Source organism: Camelina sativa, chromosome 9, assembly GCF_030686135.1.
Source record: "Camelina sativa cultivar CO46 ecotype springtype chromosome 9, ASM3068613v1".
Lineage (NCBI taxonomy): Eukaryota > Viridiplantae > Streptophyta > Magnoliopsida > Brassicales > Brassicaceae > Camelina > Camelina sativa.
The window spans coordinates 34,640,614-34,663,959 of record NC_141888.1 but is presented as its reverse complement, the minus strand read 5'-3'; the positions used below and the strand labels follow the sequence as shown (position 1 = coordinate 34,663,959).

General features: G+C 34.8%; 3 protein-coding genes, 1 long non-coding RNA gene and 2 pseudogenes across 5 annotated transcripts; 1 reads left to right on the top strand and 5 right to left on the bottom strand.

Annotated features, from left to right (window-relative positions):
• Positions 1 to 4,791: 4,791 nt before the first annotated feature.
• On the bottom strand, positions 4,792 to 5,590 carry LOC104712827 (kunitz trypsin inhibitor 2; the record flags this gene model as incomplete). The annotated part of the gene is made up of 1 exon (XM_010429802.3): positions 4,792 to 5,590. A coding segment is annotated over one exon (690 nt), but the record flags the coding sequence as incomplete, so codon positions are not given.
• A 3,015-nt stretch (positions 5,591 to 8,605) lies between these two features.
• On the top strand, positions 8,606 to 9,291 carry LOC147939156 (uncharacterized). The gene is made up of 3 exons (XR_015565875.1): positions 8,606 to 8,760; positions 8,867 to 9,006; positions 9,125 to 9,291. It is a non-coding gene; the product is annotated as an uncharacterized LOC147939156 (long non-coding RNA).
• Positions 9,292 to 10,357: 1,066 nt separating this feature from the next.
• Positions 10,358 to 11,207, bottom strand: LOC147939155 (kunitz trypsin inhibitor 2 pseudogene; annotated as a pseudogene).
• Positions 11,208 to 15,228: 4,021 nt separating this feature from the next.
• On the bottom strand, positions 15,229 to 16,078 carry LOC104712825 (kunitz trypsin inhibitor 2). The gene has a single exon (XM_010429799.3). The coding sequence runs from the start codon at positions 16,013 to 16,015 to the stop codon at positions 15,353 to 15,355; it is 663 nt and encodes a 220-aa protein (XP_010428101.1). The 5' UTR covers positions 16,016 to 16,078; the 3' UTR covers positions 15,229 to 15,352.
• Positions 16,079 to 18,158: 2,080 nt separating this feature from the next.
• LOC147939154 (kunitz trypsin inhibitor 2 pseudogene) lies at positions 18,159 to 19,194 on the bottom strand (annotated as a pseudogene). The gene has a single exon (XR_015565874.1). The product of XR_015565874.1 is annotated as a kunitz trypsin inhibitor 2 pseudogene (transcript).
• A 2,411-nt stretch (positions 19,195 to 21,605) lies between these two features.
• LOC147939153 (kunitz trypsin inhibitor 2-like) lies at positions 21,606 to 22,605 on the bottom strand. The gene has a single exon (XM_087464592.1). The coding sequence runs from the start codon at positions 22,381 to 22,383 to the stop codon at positions 21,694 to 21,696; it is 690 nt and encodes a 229-aa protein (XP_087320718.1). The 5' UTR covers positions 22,384 to 22,605; the 3' UTR covers positions 21,606 to 21,693.
• Between the last annotated feature and the right edge of the window lie 741 nt (positions 22,606 to 23,346).

The following is a 23,346-nucleotide window of genomic DNA, read 5'->3' as shown; positions in this document are numbered from 1 at the left end:
ATTTTATTTTAGAAATTTTATATATGTGAATAGTTATCAATTTTTTTTAGTATGTAAATAAATTTCGGTTTTGAAAACGTTTTAGATCTAATTATTTTATATTTTAATAATTAAATATGTTATAAAAATGATTAAAATAAATTTTAAAATTGAAATGTTTGATTTTTTTAATTATTTGTAAAAGAATATTCCCTAATCATTCAATAGCAATTATGTGTAAATAACTAAATATCCATAAAAATGAAGGCAATAAATTCATTGGTGTCTCGAACTCTCTAACGACGACACATCAGCATTTTCTTGAGAGTGCTTCTCTATTAATATATAGGAGATATTGTGATAATTTTATTTTAGAAATTTTATATATGTGAATAGTTATCAATTTTTTTTAGTATGTAAATAAATTCCGGTTTTGAAAACGTTTTAGATCTAATTATTTTATATTTTAATAATTAAATATGTTATAAAAATGATTAAAATAAATTTTAAAATTGAAATGTTTGATTTTTTAATTATTTGTAAAAGAATATTCCTTAATCATTCAATAGCAATTATGTGTAAATAACTAAATATCCATAAAAATGAAGGCAATAAATTCATTGGTGTCTCGAGCTCTATAACGACGACACATCAGCATTTTCTTGAGAGTGCTTCTCTATTAATATATAGGGGATTACAAATGCAAAATTTTGTAAGCAAGGACCTGCTGCCCGTCCAACTACGAGAAAAATCGTTATGTTCTATGCCGTCTAGTTGGCCGTGGCAGGCAATTTTGTATTTCAGAGACTGAATGTCAAGAATCTGATACATGCCCACCTGGCTGGGAAGACTTAGGTAAATGGGAAAATGTCTTTGATATTATTTGTTAAAAGATCGATCAAGGTTTTATTTTTGATGCAATATTCTTTTTTCTTTTTCTTGACTCAGGTGATATTGTTAATGAGTACTGCAAGTTAGGGTGTGAAACTTCTGTTTGTGGTGCCATGAACACCCTCAAAAACTCTGGTAAAGCAAACTCCCCAACCTCATTTTTATTATTATCTCGTAATAAATAATGGACAAGAAACATTAATCCATTCTAATGTTTGTTTTGGTGACTAGATGCAAGTGAGATTGTGAAAGGAGCGCTTGAACAATGTGCTAAGGCATGTTCTACTGCCTGCACCAAGAGCTCTAAAGTCACACTTGAAACAGCCTAGAGTACTGTTCTAATTGTGGTGTATGTGACAAAAAATGCTAGACTCTTGTAATAAATTGTACTTCTTGTTTGTGTGTGTGCATCAGTGCATGTGTCGTAAAAGGCTGTCGATCTCTAGATTGTACATGCCATCTACTTCCCTATCATCTTAATAAAGAATAACATGTGTCTTTTATTATTAATCTTCTTCTCTCCAAAACATTTTCATTTGCTTTCCACTAATTAATTTTTATTATTCTCCACACAAAGAAGATAGTATGAGATCTCACAAGACAAAAGATTATGATTTTTGCTGATTAAGTGAATCCCCTTCTCGTTTACGAAATGGATTTTTCATGTAGTAAACATAATTTTTAATAGAGAAGATAACAAGAAAAAAAACTAAATGAAGGTTGTGGTGGGAAATTGTTTGATGATTCATAACAGGAGGAATGGGGGAAATGGTTGTGCTGCTGGTGTGATGAAGAAAGATGAACATGGCAACTTGGAGATCCCAAGGAGAAGGATTTATCGGGTCAAGTAGGATCACATATGCCATTTCTGATCACCTATGCGTATAAGTTCACTACGATGAATTGAGAGCTGCAAGCCGTCTTTGTTTTAGCCTCATCTAGAGAAATTGTGGATTCTGTTTGTTATAATTGGCATTTACTTCTCCGCCAAGAATCGCCTCTCCATACACGCCTACTCAGATGCAAATTGGGCTTGCGACTCCGATGATTACACCTCCACTAATGGCTACATTATTTACATCGGCAATCATCCTATCTCATGGACTGCAAAGAAGCAAAAGGGCGTTGCAAGGTCGTCTACTGAAGCCGAATATCGTGCGGTTGCGAACACGGCTGCTGAACTAAGCTGGGTCTGCAATGTCTTAACTGAACTTGGGATAGGCTTACCACACAAAGCAGTAGTGTACTGTGACAACATCGGTGCGACCTTCCTCTGTGCAAACCCTGTTTTCCACTCAAGGATGAAACACATTGCAGTGGACTATCACTTCGTTCGTGACCAAATCCAATAAGGTGCGCTACGTGTTGCTCATGTCAATACCCGAGACCAACTTGCCGATGCATTAACGAAGCCATTACCTCGCCCACGATTCTTGGACCTCCGAGACAAGATTGGCGTGGTCAAGACCCCTTCATCTTGAGGGGGCATATAAGAGATACTCCAAGATACACAAGATCATATCATATCTCCATATTAGGAATGTATAGTAATGATTAAACCTAGAGGCTCCCTCACCTCTCTTGTATATAAACCTCCATTGTACAATTGTAAAGAGATATACTCAATATAGCATTCCTTACAACGTCTTCATCGTCATCACCACCATCTTCTCCAATAAAAGTCTCCATGGTCTCTTTTGAAGTTGAGATCACCAATGTTCTAATGCGGAAGCTTTAATTTAGATCCACAAGAATCAGCTGCTCTTATATCATGTAAAAATTAGAGAAGGGTTTTGGTGAAAAATCTTTATTATTATGTTATTTCTTTTTAATCAATGATACGAAGGTTTATATGATACCAGGTCTTATAGTTTACAACAATATTATTAGAGTTTATAATAACCGACATAAACAAGACTCAACATATACCATCGACCCATACACCAATATACGATACGGTTGAGTTAACCAACGGACGAAATGAGCCTCAACATCTCTGTTTCTGGCCACATTTGACATTAATCTCTACTAATTTTTAAAAAAGAATCGAAAACTAAAAATGAAACCTAATGATGTCAACCAAAAGTATGAATTTAGCAGAAAGTATAACTAAGCACTTAGCCATAGAACTTACTCTCGTAAGGCACTAGAAAAAAACATGCGTGTTGTATTATTTCAATTCTTAACTCATTATTTTTGGCCATGAACGAGTCTCATCAGGCTTTGCGTTACATGCTTTTTGTAACATCCTCCCTTGGCCCTTAGCGTAACTTCTCACAGATGTCACATTCTGATTCTGGCTTGGTTCTAATTTTCTACTCGTGAATCGATTCAAACTTCGATTTTCAGCACGAGAGTCATGCACAATAGTATCCATGTTAACTAAACACATAGGGATGTGTGAACCAACCGGCCACAAAACTAAGAATGTTCTTCAACATCTCTCTTTCTGCCAACCGTTATCTTTGAAACAACATATTAAAACAAGAACATAAATTAATTTTCACCACGCTCTAACAAGGAAAACAAATGAGTGATAGACAATTCTATTTTAATGAAGAACAAGTGATAAAAAAAAATACCATGTTATATAAATACAATTCAACGTACGTGGGCAGACAAGTTTTCAACACGTCACATTCTAATTAACTTTCTACAACAGTGATGGTTGAAAGAGGGGTTTAAACTATGGTAATCGATTCAAACTTAGATTTTCAGCACGAGGAACATGCACAATGTCCATGTTAACAAATATATATAGCAATATCAAATAATTCACGGGAAGAAGACAAGATTTCAATTCAAACAGATAGATAGGGAAGAGTGAATCAACGTATAAATGATTATAACATCTCTGTTTCTTTTTAGGCACAAGTTTTCCTGTTAATATTTTTTTTTGTTGTAATCTATTACATCATTATAGAAAATATTGTATCTAATCTTATTACAAATGATGTTTATTCCCATTTCTAAAAATTATAAGATATACTTTACTTGGACGGAACGATCGATGTAATAAACAACACAACAACTACGTTTGTAATCGAATTGGAGGATTGAAAAGTAATAACCTTCCCAAAAGAGTGGTTATCACTTATCAGTACGCAAAGCAGCCAGTTTATGAAGTTTAACAGAAAATATAAGTTTTTTCGCTAAGGACCATTATGAGATCATGATTAATTCTGTAATAAACGGTTATATATGAAAAAAAATACCATTAAAAATTATGATTAAAATACGTGTTTGTAAATTATTTTTCTAGAGGTTTTTATATATGTTGGATATGCTTTATTGATTGAATTAAGAAACTATAACACCAACATTAAAAAACGTGATATTCTCTATTTTATGCATTTATGACAGCTTTACCTTTGTATCAAGCTTCTCTCATCTTCCTCTTCTTTGAGTCTTTCTCATCCTCACGATTCTTTCTTCCGTGGCCACCACCACCATCAAACGGCACTGCCGTCACCGTCATCAACACCATCCGCCACCACCACCGGACTTCAACCGCTGTTCTATCTCTCGAGCCTCCGATCGCCAACCCGGCGCGGCAACATAGATCAAATCTCTGCCCGTGCCTCTACCTACCTTCAAGCCTCCAACTCATGGCTCTTTTCTCCTAAACATCAAAAATGTTTTTTCCTTTACCCTTGATTTCACTTTCTTAATTGTGATACATATAGTGCTATATTTTTAATCTATTTAGTAAATATGGGTATTCACCTAAATCACCCAACATATATTAATTAACTCATACTTGATGTTGAATATTCATTCTTAAATTTATCTCGTAATTAAAAAAAAATTCTTAAAGTTTATTTTTTGTTAATATTTTCTTGAAGTTGTATTATTCTTTTTCTTGTTAGCATGCTCATTGACAATTGACAATTACGGCCAATGCATGCATAGTCATAAGAAAGCGCTAGAAAGGATAATTTTATTTAATTTATGGAAAGTAAAAACATGCATGCGGGTATTATCTCAACCCATTATTTTTGGCCATCGACGAGTATCAGGCTTTGTATTTTTACATGATTTTGACAAATTGACTAGTAGAACTTGTAGTAGTAGGTTTATCAAACTTTTTGAATTTGACAAGTAAGGTTTTAGCCTTATCATTGGTGAGAACTACTTGTGGTGCCCCTAAAGCTCCTGGTTTAGTTCCAATAGGTCCGGCAAAGCTGGTCAGCTTGTAGGTGTTTGCTCCGGCTCCTTCTCCGGCATTCTCAAACTTAAACCAGCTATTTTGTTCCTGCTTTGTACCACCGACGAGAAGGGGAGGCTCTTCGGTAGCTGATGAGGATTCCTTGACTTTCCAAAACTTGGAAAACTGAGTGCAGGCCCAAAATTTGGGCGACTTAAACTCAACGTTTACATAATCATCTGTGGAAATGGTTGTTTCCATGATTGCGTTTCGAATTGAGAAGCTAACGGGTACGCCTGGTATGTAATCAATGGGTGATTGGACGATGCCAAGTGGACAGAGGGCAAATATTGACAGTGTAGGGGGGGCTGGGACAAGACCACCTCCGGAGAAGTTGGTATTGACCGGCTGGATGAAGTATTGTTGATTGGTTTGAAGATAATTTCCGTCAGCTTCCTTCACTAGTTCTCCTGCTTGGATGCAGACAACTGCAGCTAACATGAGAGTGATGAGAAAAGAGACCACTGAAAGTTTATTCATTTTGTTGGTTTTGTGTTTTCTAGGATTTAGTGTTTACTTTTCTGAGGGGTTTGAGTTGTGGAAAACAAGAACATTTTGTACCGGTATTTATAGGAGTCGTGCAGTTAAATCGAGCATGACAGGTAAAAAAAAAGAGATAACAAACTACCATTTGGTTGAGTGAAACGTAAATTTGTCAGCTATAATGTTTGGCTTTTTTTCGGCAAGGTCACATTCTGATCATTCTTGTGATGGGTCTTTAATGTCTATCTTTCTACTATAGTGAAGGTTGAAAAGAGGGGTTTAGACTATGGTAATCGATTCAAACTTAGAATTTCAACACGAGGAACATGCACAATGTCCATGCTAACAAATTTATATAGCAAAACAAGGATGATCTAATAATTCACGGGAAGAAGACAATATTTCAGACAAATAGAAAAGGATGAGTGATTCAACGCATAGAATGATCACAAACATCTCTCACAAGTTGTCCTGTTAATATATATATATATATTTTTTTGTTTATTACATCATCAGTAGAAAATATATTATATCTAATCCTACAAATGACACTCAATCCATCGAATCTAACTACCAACGTCGTATTTGAGTATGACGAACGGCTCCACGGATCACCAAATTAAAGAATGTGTATTTTCGTTAATTTAAACAAGCTGCTAAAACATGAATTAAAATTATCTCCGCAACGACCTTTTTCTGATAAGATAATAAAATTAAATAAATAAGTGTCGATAGTTCACAACTAAAGAAATTCGCTGTAATGAAAATTCAGTTTTTGTATAACCGGAATTAAAGCGAAATGAATCAAGAGATGGAAGACAATGGCAGATCGTAAAACTTGCCGTATATGCATAATCTACCAGTACAGTAGACTTTCTGATCCAACGCTGCGGACAACACCTAATCACTTGTGCGTTTTATTCCTAAATTGAATTATAATTGCCATCGTTTAATTCGTCAGTCTCATAAGTCATAACATGTTTTTTTAATTGTCATAATTGACTCTATTTTTTCAAAAAAAGAGTTTTTACACATATAAACAATGACTGTAGTTAAGCACGAGGAAAATGCACAGTGGTGGTCCATATTAACAAACAATATGAAGAAAAAGAGGGTTTATGCTTTATGAAAACCGATCAAATAATTCATGGGGAAAAATACAAGATTTCAAACAAAGAGATAGGGATGATTCTCAACATCGATCTTTCTCTATCCGTCCATATTTTTCTTTCTTATTTATTTAAACAATGTACTGAAAACAAGAACCATGCATGATTATCTCACAACCACAATCTAAAATTAGGAAGAAAAAAAACTCAAAAATTAGTAATCCATATTTTTTTTTTATAACCAGAAAGCGATAAGAGAATCAAGAAGCGGAAAAAAAATAAGAGAGTGAATTATGCCTTTCAGAAGAATTGAGAGGAAAATGCATGCAGAAGCAGAACACTTAACTATATATAGTCTACAAGTACAATTACAAGTGTATCCTAATTAACACTTACGACATCCCCTAACGGCTAACCGCATATACGTGTGATATTGCTCCAGTGACATTCCACAAAGGGACACTTAACCACTTAAGGGATATAATTATTCCTGAAATGGATGTTAATATTATTACCATTTCTAAAAACTATAGGATGTGCTTACTTGGATTTCACGATCGATAAAATAATTATACAACACAACAGCTCCGTTTGTAATCGAATTGGAGGATTCAAATATAATAACCCTTCCAACAAAAAAAGTCTCAGTACGCAAAGAAGCCAGTTTCTCTCTCTCAACAGAAAAAAGGGGGCTGAGGCTTAAAGGACCTGTAAATCATTTTTTTGGAGATTTTTTTTTTAATACTAGATATGACAACGTTAGATTTACAAGCTATAGCAATATAATATTCATAGAGAGAACATACAGTATTTACAAGCTCTTCTCCTTGCTCCAACAAGCCTTCCATCTAGGCTTCAAAAGAGTTTCTTTTGCTTCAGATTCGCTTATGCTGATCAAAGCACTCCATTCAGAGTCCTTTCCGAAGAATCTGTATGGGATTCTCCAAGATATCCTCGTTCTATCCGCTAGATTTGAAGCTTGCTCGTTCTCTTTCGTGAAAAAGGAGAACAATCGGAAGGCAGATGAGATAACCAAAGAGTTTTTAATTTCATTCGTTGTACCAAACTCAGTCTTTTAATTAATGGGAACGTATGTGTTTTGACAAAAAAAAAAAGAAGAACATATAGTATATGGGAAATTGAACTGTATTACCTAATCCTTTATTCTATAAAACACAAGTCACCTGTCCAATAAGATTGTGCCATATCAGATTCTTTTCAATTTAATTTGTCAAAAAAATAAAATTCATGAAAAAAAAACTCCATCGATCGTGAATAAATAATTCTGTAAAAAACAAAAAAAAAAAAATTAACAATGGAATAAAGCCACATCAGATTTTTTTTTTCTTTTTTTACTTTTACGTTCTTTTTTTGGACAAGACTTTTACGTTCTAAATTCCTAAATCTACACTCACATACCACAATTTTCTCAACCTTATTCACAGTTCAAACGAATGTAAAGATTTGTGAAATAATAACTTTGCTTTTTTTTCTGTACCTAAAAATTATCCCACGATCTCAATTCTTTGTTTCCACGATCCTCAAAAAACTTACCACACTCTTTTCATCAACTGACTTCAAATCAATATATATCAAAATAAATTATCACTATCAACACCTTCGACAAAGAAAACCCCATCAAATCTGCAAAAAAAAATTGCAATTACAGTTACGAACCAAACAGTTTTTGATCAGATCTCCGAAGCATTCTTCCTGCTACTCCGTCGAACCCGAACCGTCAACAATTCTCATTTCATCATTTTTTAATCCATCTACGACCATTTCCGTCATCGTCTTTTGACACTCAGAAAGTGATTCATCTTTCGTGTTTCACTCACCTTCTCTAAATCATCATAGAATCTGTAATTTATTTTTTAATATTCAGCAGTTACTTTTAATATGTAATTTTGACTGCCACTTTTTTAATTGTAGGTAGGATTGGGGTCGAAGGTTGATTTCAGGTTGCGCGCTTATGCTAAAAACTTATGCGTAATTGGTGAGAAAAGGAGTATGAACGATATAAAAGAACTCAAAATTTCCAGACATCCATGTCATCAGATGTTGAAACTACAACTCAGTACGTGATTTAAGGTTAGTTCCATCAAACGATAAGATCAATTTAAATCATAATCAACTCAGTGCATTATCAAATTTAAGGTTAGTTAAATATGCTTCTGGTTTTATGTATAATAATTAGGTCTTGCGGTCTCTTTTTGTCCTCAAGTCAAAAGTTTCCTCCAGTCTTGGTTGCACATATGTTCACAAGTGACACAAGACGTATTAATTTCAAGGAGTATATTAGAACTTATAACTCGATGTTTGCAGTCAGTTCCACAGGTAAGATTGATAATATGCTTCTGGTTTTAAAGACGTTTAAAAGTCTTTTATATTTTTATACAATATACTTGAGCATGTATATGTATGACTAACTTCTTACAATGATGATAAACTTCAGGAACATCTAAGAACATGATACATACTTATATGTGAATCTCAAGGTAACACATTTACACAATTTTCATATCATCAACAATATATATCAAATATATATATATATATATATATATATATCATTGACAAATATATATATATATATATATCATGGTCAATCCTACTTAAATTCTAGATTATTATTTATTTTTCTATGTAGGTACATGACTCAAAGATGTTCCATCTTACCTAAGCTACCCTATGGTTTTCTTGGGGAACTTCTATGGATTGTACATATAATATTATGTATTTTGTATTTATTTAGTCTACCGTTTCATGCTTAGTACGATTAAACTATGTGTTTTATTATCAGTTATCATCAGTTTCAAATCGATTTTGTTTTACCACAATTTTAAAGCAATGATTTTTTTTTTTATATAAAAATTTTAGTAAAATAAACGGTACGCACGGGGATAATACTAGTTTTTCTATAAATTAAGAAACTAACACCAACAAAAAAAAAAGGTGATATTTCTATTTTATGCATTTATGACAGCTTTACCTTTGTGCTTCTCTCGTCTGCCTCTTATTTCTCATCCTCACGATTCCTCTTCCGCTACCGTGGTCATCAACACCATCCGTCGCCACCACCGGACTTCAGCCGCTGTTCTATCTCTCAAGCCTCCACTTTCGTCCGCATAAGCAAAGATGATTGCTGCTCAAGACTGGGAGGCAAGTAAGGGCACCAGCGTTTGGTGCAGCACCTGCATTTCCTTTTCAATGGAAAGGAATAGCCAAACCAACCCAGCTGGCTGATCAATCTCAGAGATCTTATCGGCTCGTGCTTATCGGCTTGTGCTTATTTATTCTCAGGAATCGCCAACTCGGCGCGGCAAGATAGATCCTAATCTCTACCCGTGCATGCATCTACTTTTCAAGCCTCTAATCGCCAAACTCTCTATGGCTCTTTTCTCCTAAACACCAAAAATGTCTTTTTCTGTACCTTTGATGTCACTTTCTCAGTTTTGATACATATAGTGCTATATTCTTAATTTATTTAGTAAATATGGGTATTCATCAAATCACCCGACATATTTTGATAAACTCATACTTGATATGTTGAATATTTATTCTTAAATTTATATCGTTATTAGTTTCTTAAAGTTTATTTTTTGTTAATATTTTCTTGAAGTTTTATTATTCTTTATCTTGTTAGCATGCTCATTGACAACCACGGCCATACATCAGTCATAAGTAATAAGGCGCTAGAAAGGATAGTTTTATTTTATTTATGGAAAGTAAAAACTTGCATGCGGGTATTATCTCAACCCATTATTTTTGGCCACAGACGAGTCTCAGGCTTTCTTTTTACATGATTTTGACCAGATGACTAGTAGAACGGGAACATTCTTAGACCTAACTTCTCAACCCGAGAAGTAGAAGTAGTAGTAGCATCATCCACCTTGTTGAATTTGACGAGTAAGGTCTTAGCCGTATCATTGGTGACAATTAGTTGTAGTGCGCCTATCCACCCCCCTGGGATGGCTCCAACGGTTCCATATGAGGTGGTTAATTTGTAAGTGTTTGATCCTTCTCCTTCTCCGGCTTTCTCAATCTTAAAGTGGCTATTTTCGTCAAACCGTTTACCACCTATGAGAACTGCAGGTTCCTCGGAAGCGGATGGGGAATCATCTACTTTCCAGAATTTGGAAAACTCAGTGCAGACCGGCCAAATGTCTGACTTGAAATCAATGCTTACAGGTAAAGATGTCGAAACTGGGGGTTTTCCACCAATTGGTAAATGGAAGCTGACTGGTAGGCCTGGTTGGTACGGAAGGAGTGTTTGGGTGATGCCAAGTGGACAAAAGGGAAGTATATTAATTGCGGCTGGGACAAGACCACCCCCGTTGTTATTTGCCGGCTTGATGAAGTATTTTGTACGGTCCATAAGTGGATTTCCATCTGTGTCCTTCACCGGTTCCCTTCCTTGGATGCAGACAGCTGCAGCCAACAGGAGAGTGATGAGAAAAGAGAAAACTGAAGGTTTCTTCATTTTGACTGTTTTGTTTGTCTTTTAGGGTTTTAGTGATGAGTTGAGTGTGGAGAGCAACCACATTTTGTATCGGTATTTATAGCAATCCTCAGCGGTTAAAACAGGACATAAAAGTAAAAACTAAAAAGAGAAAAATCTATCTTCGATTAATTCCAGCACGAGAAACATGCACGGTACGTAGTTGTGGTCCATGTTTACTAACATACAAAGCATAATTTGGAGGAATGCAAGGTTTCAAAAGGAGAGAGATAAGGCTGAGTGCAACCACGTACGAAATAATGTTCCACATCTCTGTTAAATTCTGGCCATAATTTGTTTCATTTTTTCTGTTATTTTAAAGAACTTGCTAAAAATAATAACCAAAAAATGAAACCAGATATTTTTCACCTCGATTTGGAATCTCTCTGATAATAATATTAAAGCCATAAGAATCAAGAAGATCGGAGGAAATGGGGTGAATAATACTTGTCTAAGTGAATAATTATACAGAAGAAGAGAGGAATTAAGAAGAAGAGAGGAATTAAGATGCAGATATTAACACAACACATTGCATAAGCTATATATTAAGATTAATGGATTAGCTAGATTCTATATTCCTTCATTTTTCATTTTTTCTGGAAATTAAACTCCTAACTAATACATACATCAAGATTCATATTGACAATATGCGTGTCCCCTACTATGATCTTTCATTGCTCCAGTGACATTCACAAAGAACCATGCACGTAACGTAACCACTTGGGCTTTTATTGATAAAATTGATGAATAATATTCCCCATTGTATAAGTCATATCATAAGATTAGCTTTTTTCTTGGTCGCGCCGTTTACTTTATATAATAACTTTAAGTTACAACATCTCCTTCATTGTTATCCAAGGCATCACCGTGTCTTGTATATTTATATACAACATAATTGGTAACAACCCGCACTATGTGCGGTATAAAATAATTATTAAATATTTTTACTGTAATTTTTATTTACAAAATCTATTTATTTATCGGTAATTAGAATCTAAAATTCGATTGTATAGTATATATATATATATATATATATATTAAAATATATAAAATTTTTGAATAATAATTAAAATCTAACCAATGAAAATTATTATAATATCAATTTTATATTATCATATCATATGAACAAAGAGTTCTTAAAATTTATTTTACAGATTTTATAAAAATATAATTAAAGAATATAATTAAGTTAAAAAGAGAATATAATAATTGAATTTTGGGTGTTACTTATATCTTTGGAAAACTGATGTAAATATTATTAAAAGCTAATGACAAATAAAAGAAATAATGTATGGAGCTATGTGAATGCGACATGTCAGCATTTTGTGTTAGAATACTTTTCTTTTAATATATAAAAGATTAAAATTAAATTAAAATTAAATTAATTTTAGATACTATCACTAATAAAGATGATCTAAAGAATCTATGTATATGCTCAAAAGCTGAAAAGTAGAGCAAGTCGATTTTCTTTTGGTCTGAATATTTTATATATATATATATATATATATAGAAGCTAGTTTTATGGTTTAGAATGTTGGTAAAATTATTTTGGTGCTTTATATATAGTGCAAGGGAAAATCTTTCCAAGCTTAAAATGTTATCCAATAATACTTTAGTATCCTCTGCTAGTCTACTTTCTCCTTTCTGCTAATTTAGATTTATGATTGTCGATATTAGCCTATTAGGTTTGCCCAATGGTTCATGTCGACTAACATATACTACTATAAACGATGATCAAATAATTCACGGGAAAAATGCCCAATGGTCCCTATCTCTCTCATTGAACCAACGTACGAGTTATTTTCAACATCTCTGCTTCTGCCCGACATCCTTTCTTTGCACAGTTTCTTGATACAAGAAAATAGAGAGTTAAAAAGAGGTTAAGACTCTTTGGTTATCGATTCAAACTTCGAATTTAGCACGAGGAAAATGCACAATTGTCCATGTTAACAAACAATATAATATGAAGAAAAGAGGGCTTGGGCTTTATGAAAATCGATCAAATAAATTCATGGGAAAAAGACAAGATTTCAAACAAAGAGATAGGGACGAGTGAACCAACGTACGAATGATTCTAAACATCTTTGAATCTGGCTATCTTTTTCTTTCTTATTCATTTAAAAAAGTTTCAAAATCATTTTAAACAATTCATACATAAAAACGTATGACTGACGTGCAGACAACTCTGCATAATCTACGTACAAATAGTGGACCATATGCTAATTAATGAACATGTACAATATTCGACATCATACATGTTTCCTACTAGGCTAGTACGTGTGATATTTACTCACCAACTCCTTTTTTCTTTTTAATTTAAAGAGTTATTGTAATAATTGACTTTCTTTAAGAAAAAAGATTAAACGATGACTGTAATTAAACAACACACCAAAAAAATGAAGGACCACCATAAGCCTAATACTCCATTAGAGAGCACTAAACATTTAAACAAAAAAGGGAGCACTAATTAAGCATGGTTAGTAACTAGTAAATATACAGAATTAATTTTACTGTAAACACACAACTTCGGTTATCGATTCCCACTTTCATCTTAGACTCTTCGGTATCGATTCGAACTTCGATTTAAGCACGAGGAAAATGCACAGTGGTCCATGGAACAAACAATATGAAGAAAAGAGGGTTTAGGCTTTATGAAAATCGATCAAATAATTCAAGGGAAAAAGACAATATTTCAAACAGAGAGAGATAGGGATGATTCTCAACTATCTTTGTATCCGTTCATATTTTTCTTTCTTATTCATTTAAACAATGTACTGAAAACAAGGACCATATGCATGATTTCACAACCACTGTCTAAAATTAGGTGAAAAACTCTAAAAGTAGTAATCCATTTTAATAACCAGAAAGCGATAAGAATCAAGAAGTGGAAAAAAAGAAGTGAGTGAATCATGCCATTCAGAAGTCAGAAGAATTGAGAGGAAAATGCATGAAGAACACTCTACTATATATGTATAGTCTACAAGTGTGCCCTAGTTAACACTTAGACAGCCCCTAACCACATATTACATATACGTGTGATATAGCTCCAGTGACATATTCACAAAGGGACACCTAACGACTTAAGCGATTTAATTATTCCTGAAATGGATGTTTATTCCTATTTCTAAAAATCATCATTTACTTGGATTTAACGATCGATGTAATTATACACACAACAACTCCGTTTGTAATCAAATTGGAGTCTCAGTACGCAAGAAGCCAATTTGTGAAGTTGATCCTCTCTCTCAACAGGAAAAAAATAATAATAACATTTTTTGGAGTTCGCTAAGTAAAGTACCATTATGAGATCATGATTAATTCTGTAATAAACGGTTCTGAAAAAAGTACGATACAAAAAATTGTGATATAATACGTGACTTTGTAGATCATTTTTTGAGTTTTTTTTGTTATATTAGATATGCTTTACTGATTGAATTGTTAAAGAATGACAACGTACGTATTTTTGGATTATTTTTATATATTGTAGATTTACAACCTATAGCAATATATTTCCTTAGAGAGAACATACAGTACTGTATGTGGGAAATTGCACTGAATTTTCTATTTTATGCACTTATGACAGCTTTACCTCTTTGTGCTTCTCTCCTCTTCCTCTTCTTTCTCATCCTCACGATCCCTCTTTCGCTACCGTCATCAACACCATCCGCCTCTACCACCGGACTTCAGCCGCGCGCTGTTCATTCTCTCAAGCCTCCGATCGCCAACTCGGCGCGGCAGGATAGATCCAAATCTCTCTATGGCTCTTTTTTCTTAAACACCAAAAGTGTCTTTTTCTGTACCTTTGATTTCACTTTTTCAATTTTAATACATATAGTGCTATATTATTAATTTATTTAATTAGTAAAATATGGGTATTTATCTAAATCTAAAACATCTGACATATATTGATTAACTCATACCTGATATGTTGAATAATATTCTTAAATTTATAAGGTAATTAACGTTTATTTTTTGTTAATATTTTCTGAAGTTTTATTATTATTTTTCTTGTTAGCATGCTCATTGACAATCACGGCCATGCATAAATAAAAAAGCGCTAGAAAGGATAGTTTTATTTTATTCATGAAAAGTAAAAACTTGCAAGCGGGTATTATCTCAACCCATTATTTCTTGCCATGGACGAGTCTCAGGCTTTTTTTTTACATGATTTTGCCCAGTTGATTAGTAGAACGGGAACATTCTTAGACCTAACTTCTCAACCCGAGAAGTAGAAGTAGTAGTAGCAGCATCCACCTTTTTGAATTTGATGGGTAAGGTCTTAGTCGTATCCTTGGTGACAATTAGTTGTAGTGCGCCCATCCACCCCCCTGGGATGGCTCCAACGGTTCCGTATGAGGTGGTTAATTTGTAAGTGTTTGCTCCTGCTCCTTCTCCGGCTTTCTCAATCTTAAACTCGCTATCTTTGCCAAACCGTTCACCACCTATGAGAATTGCACGCTCCTCGGAAGCGGATGGGGAATCATCGAATTTCCAGAACTTGGAAAACTCGGTACAGACCGGCCAGACTTTGGACCTGAATTCAATGTTTAGAGGGAAAGATGTATTAACGATGGGATTTGCACCATATGGTAACTGGAAGCCAACCGGTACGCCCGGTTGGTACGGAAGGAGTGTTTGGGTGATTCCAAGTGGACAGAAGGGAAGTATATTAATGGCGGCTGGGACAAGACCACCTCCGTTGTTATTTGCCGGCTGGATGAAGTATTGGTTTCGGTCGCTAACTGGGTTTCCGTCAGTGTCCTTCACTGGTTCGCTGCCTTGGATGCAGACAGCTGCAGCCAACAGGAGAGTGATGAGAAAAGAGACAACTGAAGGTTTCTTCATTTTGACTGTTTTTTTTTTTCTTTAGGGTTTTAGTGATGAGTTGTGTGTGGAGAGCAACCACATTTTGTATCGGTATTTATAGAAATCCTCAGCGGTTAAAACAGGACATGACAGTAAAAAACTAAAAAGAGAAATATATATCTTCGATTAATTCCAGCACGATGAACATGCACAGTAGTCAGTAGTGGTCCATGTTTACTAACATACAAAGCATACTAACGACAGATCAATAAATTGGAGGAATGCAAGGTTTCAAAAGCTAAGAGATAAGGGCCATAAGGCTGAGTGCAACAACGTACGAATAATCCACTCCACATCTCTGTTAAATTCTGGCCGTAATTTGTTTTTTCCTATTTAATTATTTAAAAATAACTTGCTAATTAAAAGTAATACCCAAAAATGAAACCAGATATTTTCCACCCCGATTTGAAATCTCTCTAATAATAATATTAAAGCGACAGGAATCAAGAAGAGGAGGAAATGGGCTTAATATACTTGTCTAATTGAATAATACAGAAGAAGAGAGGAATTAATTAAGATGCCGATATTAAAACTTTTTCTATTATAATTAATGGAATAGCTAGAATATCCTATATTCCTACATTTTTCTGGAAATTAAACTCCTAACTAATACATACATCAAGATTTCTATTGACAATACGCGTGTCCTCTACATTGCTCCAGTGATCAACGAACCACGTAACCAATTGAGCGTTTTATTGATAAATTTGATGAATATATTCCCCATTTGTTTAAATGATATCATGACATTAGCTTTTCTTGGCTGCACCGTTTAGTACTTTATCCAAGGGCTCTATTCAATAATCTTACTATTACAAACTTATCCGCTACAAGTTTTCAACATATCTGTTATCAAACAATTTTAAAATAGAAGTTTCAAAATTTGTAGGTGTATCATAAACTTTCTCTTATCCAGTTGTCTTTTTTTTTTTCAATAACTAACAGTCTTTATACTTTTATACTAATAGTTTCTCTTATGTCAACAAGACATCGAACAAAGAATTGTTTCTAGAAAGATATGTGTACAGAATATTTCGATCTCTCTTCACTTAACATAATTCTATAAAGACGTACGATACCCAATGGGTCATGTTGTCGACTAACATATATTACAATAAAGGGCGATCAAATAATTCACGGGAAGAAAATCCCCAATGATATCATCTTTGTGATATATATTATATTGAATTGAAGCTAGCAAATAATATCATCTACGTGATATACATATATTTTTGATAAATTTTCGTTCTTACATTTATATATTGATTTTTTATAATTAAACTGTATTAATTTGTTAGCAGGCTCATTGACAAACCAGGCCAGTTTAATGAGACTGCTAACAAATTAACCAAAAAAAAAAAAAGGATAACAACATGCGTACTGGTATTATAATCCAACCCTTTTTTTTGGCCATGGACAAGTCTCGCGATTTACATGAGGAAGATGCACAGTGGATGTCAGTGGTCCCTGTTAACTAAAATGCAAAGCATAAATTGGAGGAAGAAAAGGTTTCAAAAGCAGAAAGATAGGGTTGAGTGAAAACAAACGCTCGAAATAATCCTCCACTTCTCTGTTAATTTCTGGCCACGATTTGTTTTCTCTATAATTTTAAAAGAATTTACTGAAAACAATAACCAAAAATGAAACCAGATATTTTCCACCCCGTTTCGAAAGACAACAATTAAACATTTGTCTAATAATAATACTAAGCGACAACAAGAATCAAGAGGAGGAAGAAATGGGGTGAGTAAAACTTGTCTCAGTGAAATTATACAGAAGAAGAGAGAGGAATTAAGATGCAGAAATTAACACTTTGTCAATACATAAGAACAAGAGAAGATGCAGGACACTACACAACGTCGCTTCTTGTAAAACAAATTAGGGTTTTGATTTAAGTGACATGTAAAATATTTACTAATTCAGGCCACAATCCTTCTCTTATTTCCAATTCTATCTCAATTTTTCCAATTTTTGACGGTTGTAGCCAGACTTAAAATCAAAACGTGCATTTGTGGAAAGCTTGTTGGTTTACATTACACTCTGTTACATCTTTTTTTTCCTTTGTTGATAGATATCTCTATAACATTTTTCACATTGACAATTCCGGCCGTTCATAATAAAGTGCTGGAAAGGATAATTTTATTTTATTTATGAAAAGTAAAAACATGCATGCGGGTATTATCTCAACCCATTATTTTTGGCCATGGACTCGTACGAGTCTCAGGCTTTTATGTTACATGATTGTGAACAGTTGACTAGTAGAACGGGAACATTTTTAGACCTAACTTCTCAACCCGAGAAGTAGAAGTAGTAGCCGTAGTAGCATCATCCACCTTGCTGAATTTGACGAGTAAGGTCTTAGCCGTATCATTGGTGACAAATAGTTGTGGTGCGTTAAGCCACGACCCTGGGGTGGCTCCAACGGTCCCGGTTAAGGTGGTCAACTTGTAAGTGTTTGCTCCTGCTCCTTCTCCGGCTTTCTCGATCTTAAACCAACTATTTTTCTCATGTGCTTTACCACCGATGAGAACGTCAGGTTCTTTGGGAGCCGATGAGGAAACATCGACTTCCCAGAACTTGGAAAATTCGTTGCAGACCGGCCAGATGTCTGACTTGAACTCGATAGTTACAGGTACAGATAGCCTAACGGTGGTGTCCATTGTTTCGTATGGTAAATCGAAGCCAACTGGTAGGCCTGGTTGGTATGGAAGGAGAGTCTGGGTGATGCCAAGTGGACAAAAGGGAAGTATAGTAATGGCGGCTGGGACAAGACCACCTCCGTTGTTACTTTTCGTCTTCACCGGCTGGATGAAGTACTTTCCCTTACGTAATGTAACTGAATTCCCGTTGGTGTCCTTCACATCGTCCGGTCTTTGTCCTTGGATGCAGACAGCTGCAGCCAACATGAGAGTGATGAGAAAAGAGACTACTGAAGGTTTCTTCATTGTAACAGTTTTGTGTGTGTTTTTAGGGTTTGAGTGAGTTGAGTTATGGAGAGCAAACACATTTTGTATCGGTATTTATAAGAATCCCCAGCGGTAAAACTGGACATAATGTAGAAAGAGTAAAACCCTAAATTATCAGCTATAAATCTTCATTGGCTTTTTCCTCACGTCACACGATCTGATATCCTTGGTTTCTAATTCTTTACTACATTGAGAGTTGAAAAGAGTAGATTTAACTCTGTGGTAATCGATTCATATCAGACTTAGATTTTCAGCACGAGGAAAATGCAAAATGGTCCAAGTTAACTAATTATCGGACAACAAATATGACAAAAAAGGACGATCCATAAATAGGAAGAAGACAATGTTTCAAAAGCAGAGAGATAAGGCTCAGTGAATCAATTAACGTACGAAATGTTTCTACACATCTCCGTTGTGGCCATAATTTGTTTTCTTTTTCCAATGAATTAAAAAGAATTTACTAAACAAATACAAGAAACCAAATGATTTCTATCTCATTTTCCAAGAAAGCAAACGAGTGACAACAATTCAAAATCCATATTGCAATAATAAACCGATCGATTTTGTAAGACCACTAACCATATAGTACAAAGAAACACGTATATGATTATGTACTCCCAATTTTTTAAGACCACTAACCATGCTGAGAGTTTTATTCGTAAAATGAATATGATTACTCTTAATGTTTATTACGGTCTGCAACAACTACTTTTTCTTTTCTTCATACATGTAAACGATGCCTGTATTTTAATTAACAACACAATCTCTTTTAACCCAACCTCGTGATATTGTTCATTATTATCAAACTTATCACCGTGTCTTGTATGTAAAAGAAACCAATTACTAGTCAGTTAGATTTTGGGAGTACACAGAGAAACATAAGCCTCAAAAACAACGAGCACAAAACAGGAGTTAGGGCACCGGAGAGTAGAATAAATTTACGATGTGTGGATCTGAACTCGTAAAAGTAAACAATCAGCCCAAATCGACTCGGCCCAAATCAGTCTTTGACTTATAGCAATGAAACGACAGCCTTGAATAGAGAAGCGTTTAATCAAACGGTCGTTGACTGGGAGGCGTTGCCTGACTATTCCGTGGCAATTAGTTTCACGAAATACGCGTGTCAAAATCGTGACTATAACGTCACCAAAAGCCACGAAACTATTTAGTCCACGATCGTTTCCGTGTCTTGTCGTGTCTGTATGGTCATATAGCCACGAAAATGTGGTCTTCTCCACGGAATATTCCATGGCTATAGGCTCTGTTTTTACTAGTGCATGACTGGGAGGCGTTGTAAAGGGAACTTGGTTTTTAATTTTTTTTTACCCATTACGAGAACAGAAGCATCCTATTGGCAACTGCACGTCACGAGATGAAAACAAAACTCCGTTCCAAGTTCCAACACGCGCCGACTAAAACAAAAGCGCGTATTATTCAAAACCCCACGTCGCGCTGAACTGTCATAAATAAAAGATGTGTCTCGCATTGAAGCTGTATAACGCTTTGCTTGCTTAATTAAGGCGATCTTCAGACACAAAAACGTATGACTGACTGGCAGTACCGGCGTTGATGCGGTGCCAACGGTGCTTTTGCACTGGGTTTCATTTTAAAAAAAAAAAAATTATAAGGTTTTGAGCCCTCAATGTTCAATATTTTGATAAAAATGATCATAAATTTATGAAATCTACAACTAACACCTCAAAAAGATCAAAAAAAAAAAAAAAAATTGCACAAGGTGCAACAAAAACTTGAGCCGGCCCTGCTGACGGCAAATCAAAAATAAAGAAAATCTCAAAAATGGTATTTTATAGCCAGAAACACATAAAGCGACAAGTAACACAATACGTGGAAGAAAAGAAGAGAGTAAAAGCTTGCTAGATCAAAGAGATAAATATGCATGCAGACAACTCTGCATAATCTACGTACAAATAGTGGACCATATGCTAATTAACACAATATTTATGACTACGTACGTATGATATTATTGCTCACAAAGAAACACGATACCACTTGAGTATTTTATATCCTTTCCAATGAAAAAGGTCCCAGTCCTTTCATATCGATGGACCATGGCTATCAGACTGTCGGAATCATCACCGTGTACGCAAGGAGACGATTTTGTGAAGTTCAGTCCCTCTTTCTCCCTCAACAAAAATTTGATTTTTGGAGTTCGCTAATCAAAGACCATAATGAGATTTTAAAATTAATTTAAAGTTTATATACGAGATATATAAAACAAATGATTATGATAACAAGACGTCACTTCGTAAATCATCATTCTATTTTTTTCTCCTAATATTGGATATGCGTTATTAATTGGTTTTATTATTATCATGATTGATATCATAGATTTACAAGAGATAACTATATCCTTTGATCTCTTTTCATCGGAAGAAGACACATTAATTAACTTCATACGTTTGTCCAAAACAAAATTAACTTCATACTTTTATGTTACTTGTGATATATTTATGTCATAATTGATCATTTTCTTGGTCTGACAATTCTCGCTCATAGTCTGAATTCTGATAGTCTTTTTTCCTTAAATAAAACATAATTTTAATTAGGGTTATTCATGGATAATAAGAACATGGGGGTGGGTATTAGTTAACTTCATAATTTATTTATCTCAACCCATTATTTTGACCATGGACGAGGCTCAGGCAGTCAGGCTTTAACATTACATGATTTTTAGTAGAAAGGGAACATCCTTAGACCTAGCTTCTCAACCCGAGAAGTAGAAGTAGCAGCCGTAGTAGCATCATCAACCTTTTTGAATTTGACGAGTAAGGTCTTAGCATCATCATTGGTGAGAATTAGTTGTGGTGCGCCACCCCAAACCCCTGGGGTGGCTCCAACGGTCCCGGTTAAGGTGGTCAACTTGTAAGTGTTTGCTCCTGCTCCTTCTCCGGCTTTCTCGATCTTAAACCAACTATTCTTCTCTTGTGGTTTACCACCGATGAGAATCTTAGGCTCTTTGGGAGCCGATGAGGAAACATCGACTTCCCAGAACTTGGAAAACTCGTTGCAGACCGGCCAGATGTTTGACTTGAACTCGATAGTTAAAGCTACAGATGTCTTAACGATGGTCTCCATGAGAGCGTATGGTAATTTGAAGCTAACCGGTAGTCCCGGTTGGTACGGAAGGAGTGTTTGGGTGATGCCAAGTGGACAAAAGGGAAGTATGTTAGTGGCCGCTGGGACAAGACCACCTCCGTTGTTACTTTTCGTCTTCACAGGCTGGATGAAGTATTGTTCACCGAGTTTAACTGGATTTCCGTCACTGTCCTTCACCTCTTCCTGTCGTTGTCCTTGGATGCAGACAACTGATGCTGCGAACATGAGAGTGATGAGAAAAGAGACTACTGAAGTTTTCTTCATTGTGATTGTTTTGTGTGTTTCTAGGATTTGAGTGAGTTGAGTTGTGGAGAGCTAACGTATTTTGCATCAGTATAAATAGAAATCCTCAGCGGTTAAAACTGGACACGACAGTAAAAAGAGTAAAACCCTAAATTTATCAGCTATAATGTTTGATTATTGGCTTTTTCCTCATGTCACATGACTAGACTTCTACGGTAATCGGTTCAGACTTAGTTTTTCAGCACGAGTAAAATGCACAAGAGTCCATGTTAACTAACTATCGTACAACAAAAATAATAATAAAAAAAGGATGATCAAATAAATAGGAAGAAAATACAAGGTTTAAAAGCATAGAGATAAGGTTCGGTACGTGAATGATGAATCAATTAATGAACGTACGAAATGTTTCTGGCCACAAATGAGTGACTTTGACAAATTTGCGATCTATTTGAGTTTAACAATTCAAAATCCATATTGCAATAATTAATAAACCAGTTTTCTTAAGAGCACTAACCATATACATAAAGAAACACGTAACCATTAATCTGAGAGGTTTATTCGTAAAATGAATATGATTACTCCCAATGTTTATATATATCATATTATAAGATTAGCTTTTCTTGGCTGCAACAGCTACCTTTTTCTACATACATGTAAACGATGAGTATTGTTCATTATTATCAAACTCATCACCGTATCTTGTATTTCGATGAAAATACACCTCTTTCTCTCACTCAGTACAGCATAAGCCTTAGAAACAACGAGCACAAAACAGGGGTTAGGACACTAACGAATGCCTTGTAAGGCACGTACGGTGATGACTATCTTAGGGCACCCGGAGAGTAGAGAAATATATATTACGATGTGTGGATCTGAACCCAATCAGCCCAAATCGACTCGGCCCAAAAAAAAATGAAAACGACAGCGTTGAACAGGGATGCGTTTAAGTCAAACGAATGGTCGTTGACTGGGAGGCGTTGAAAA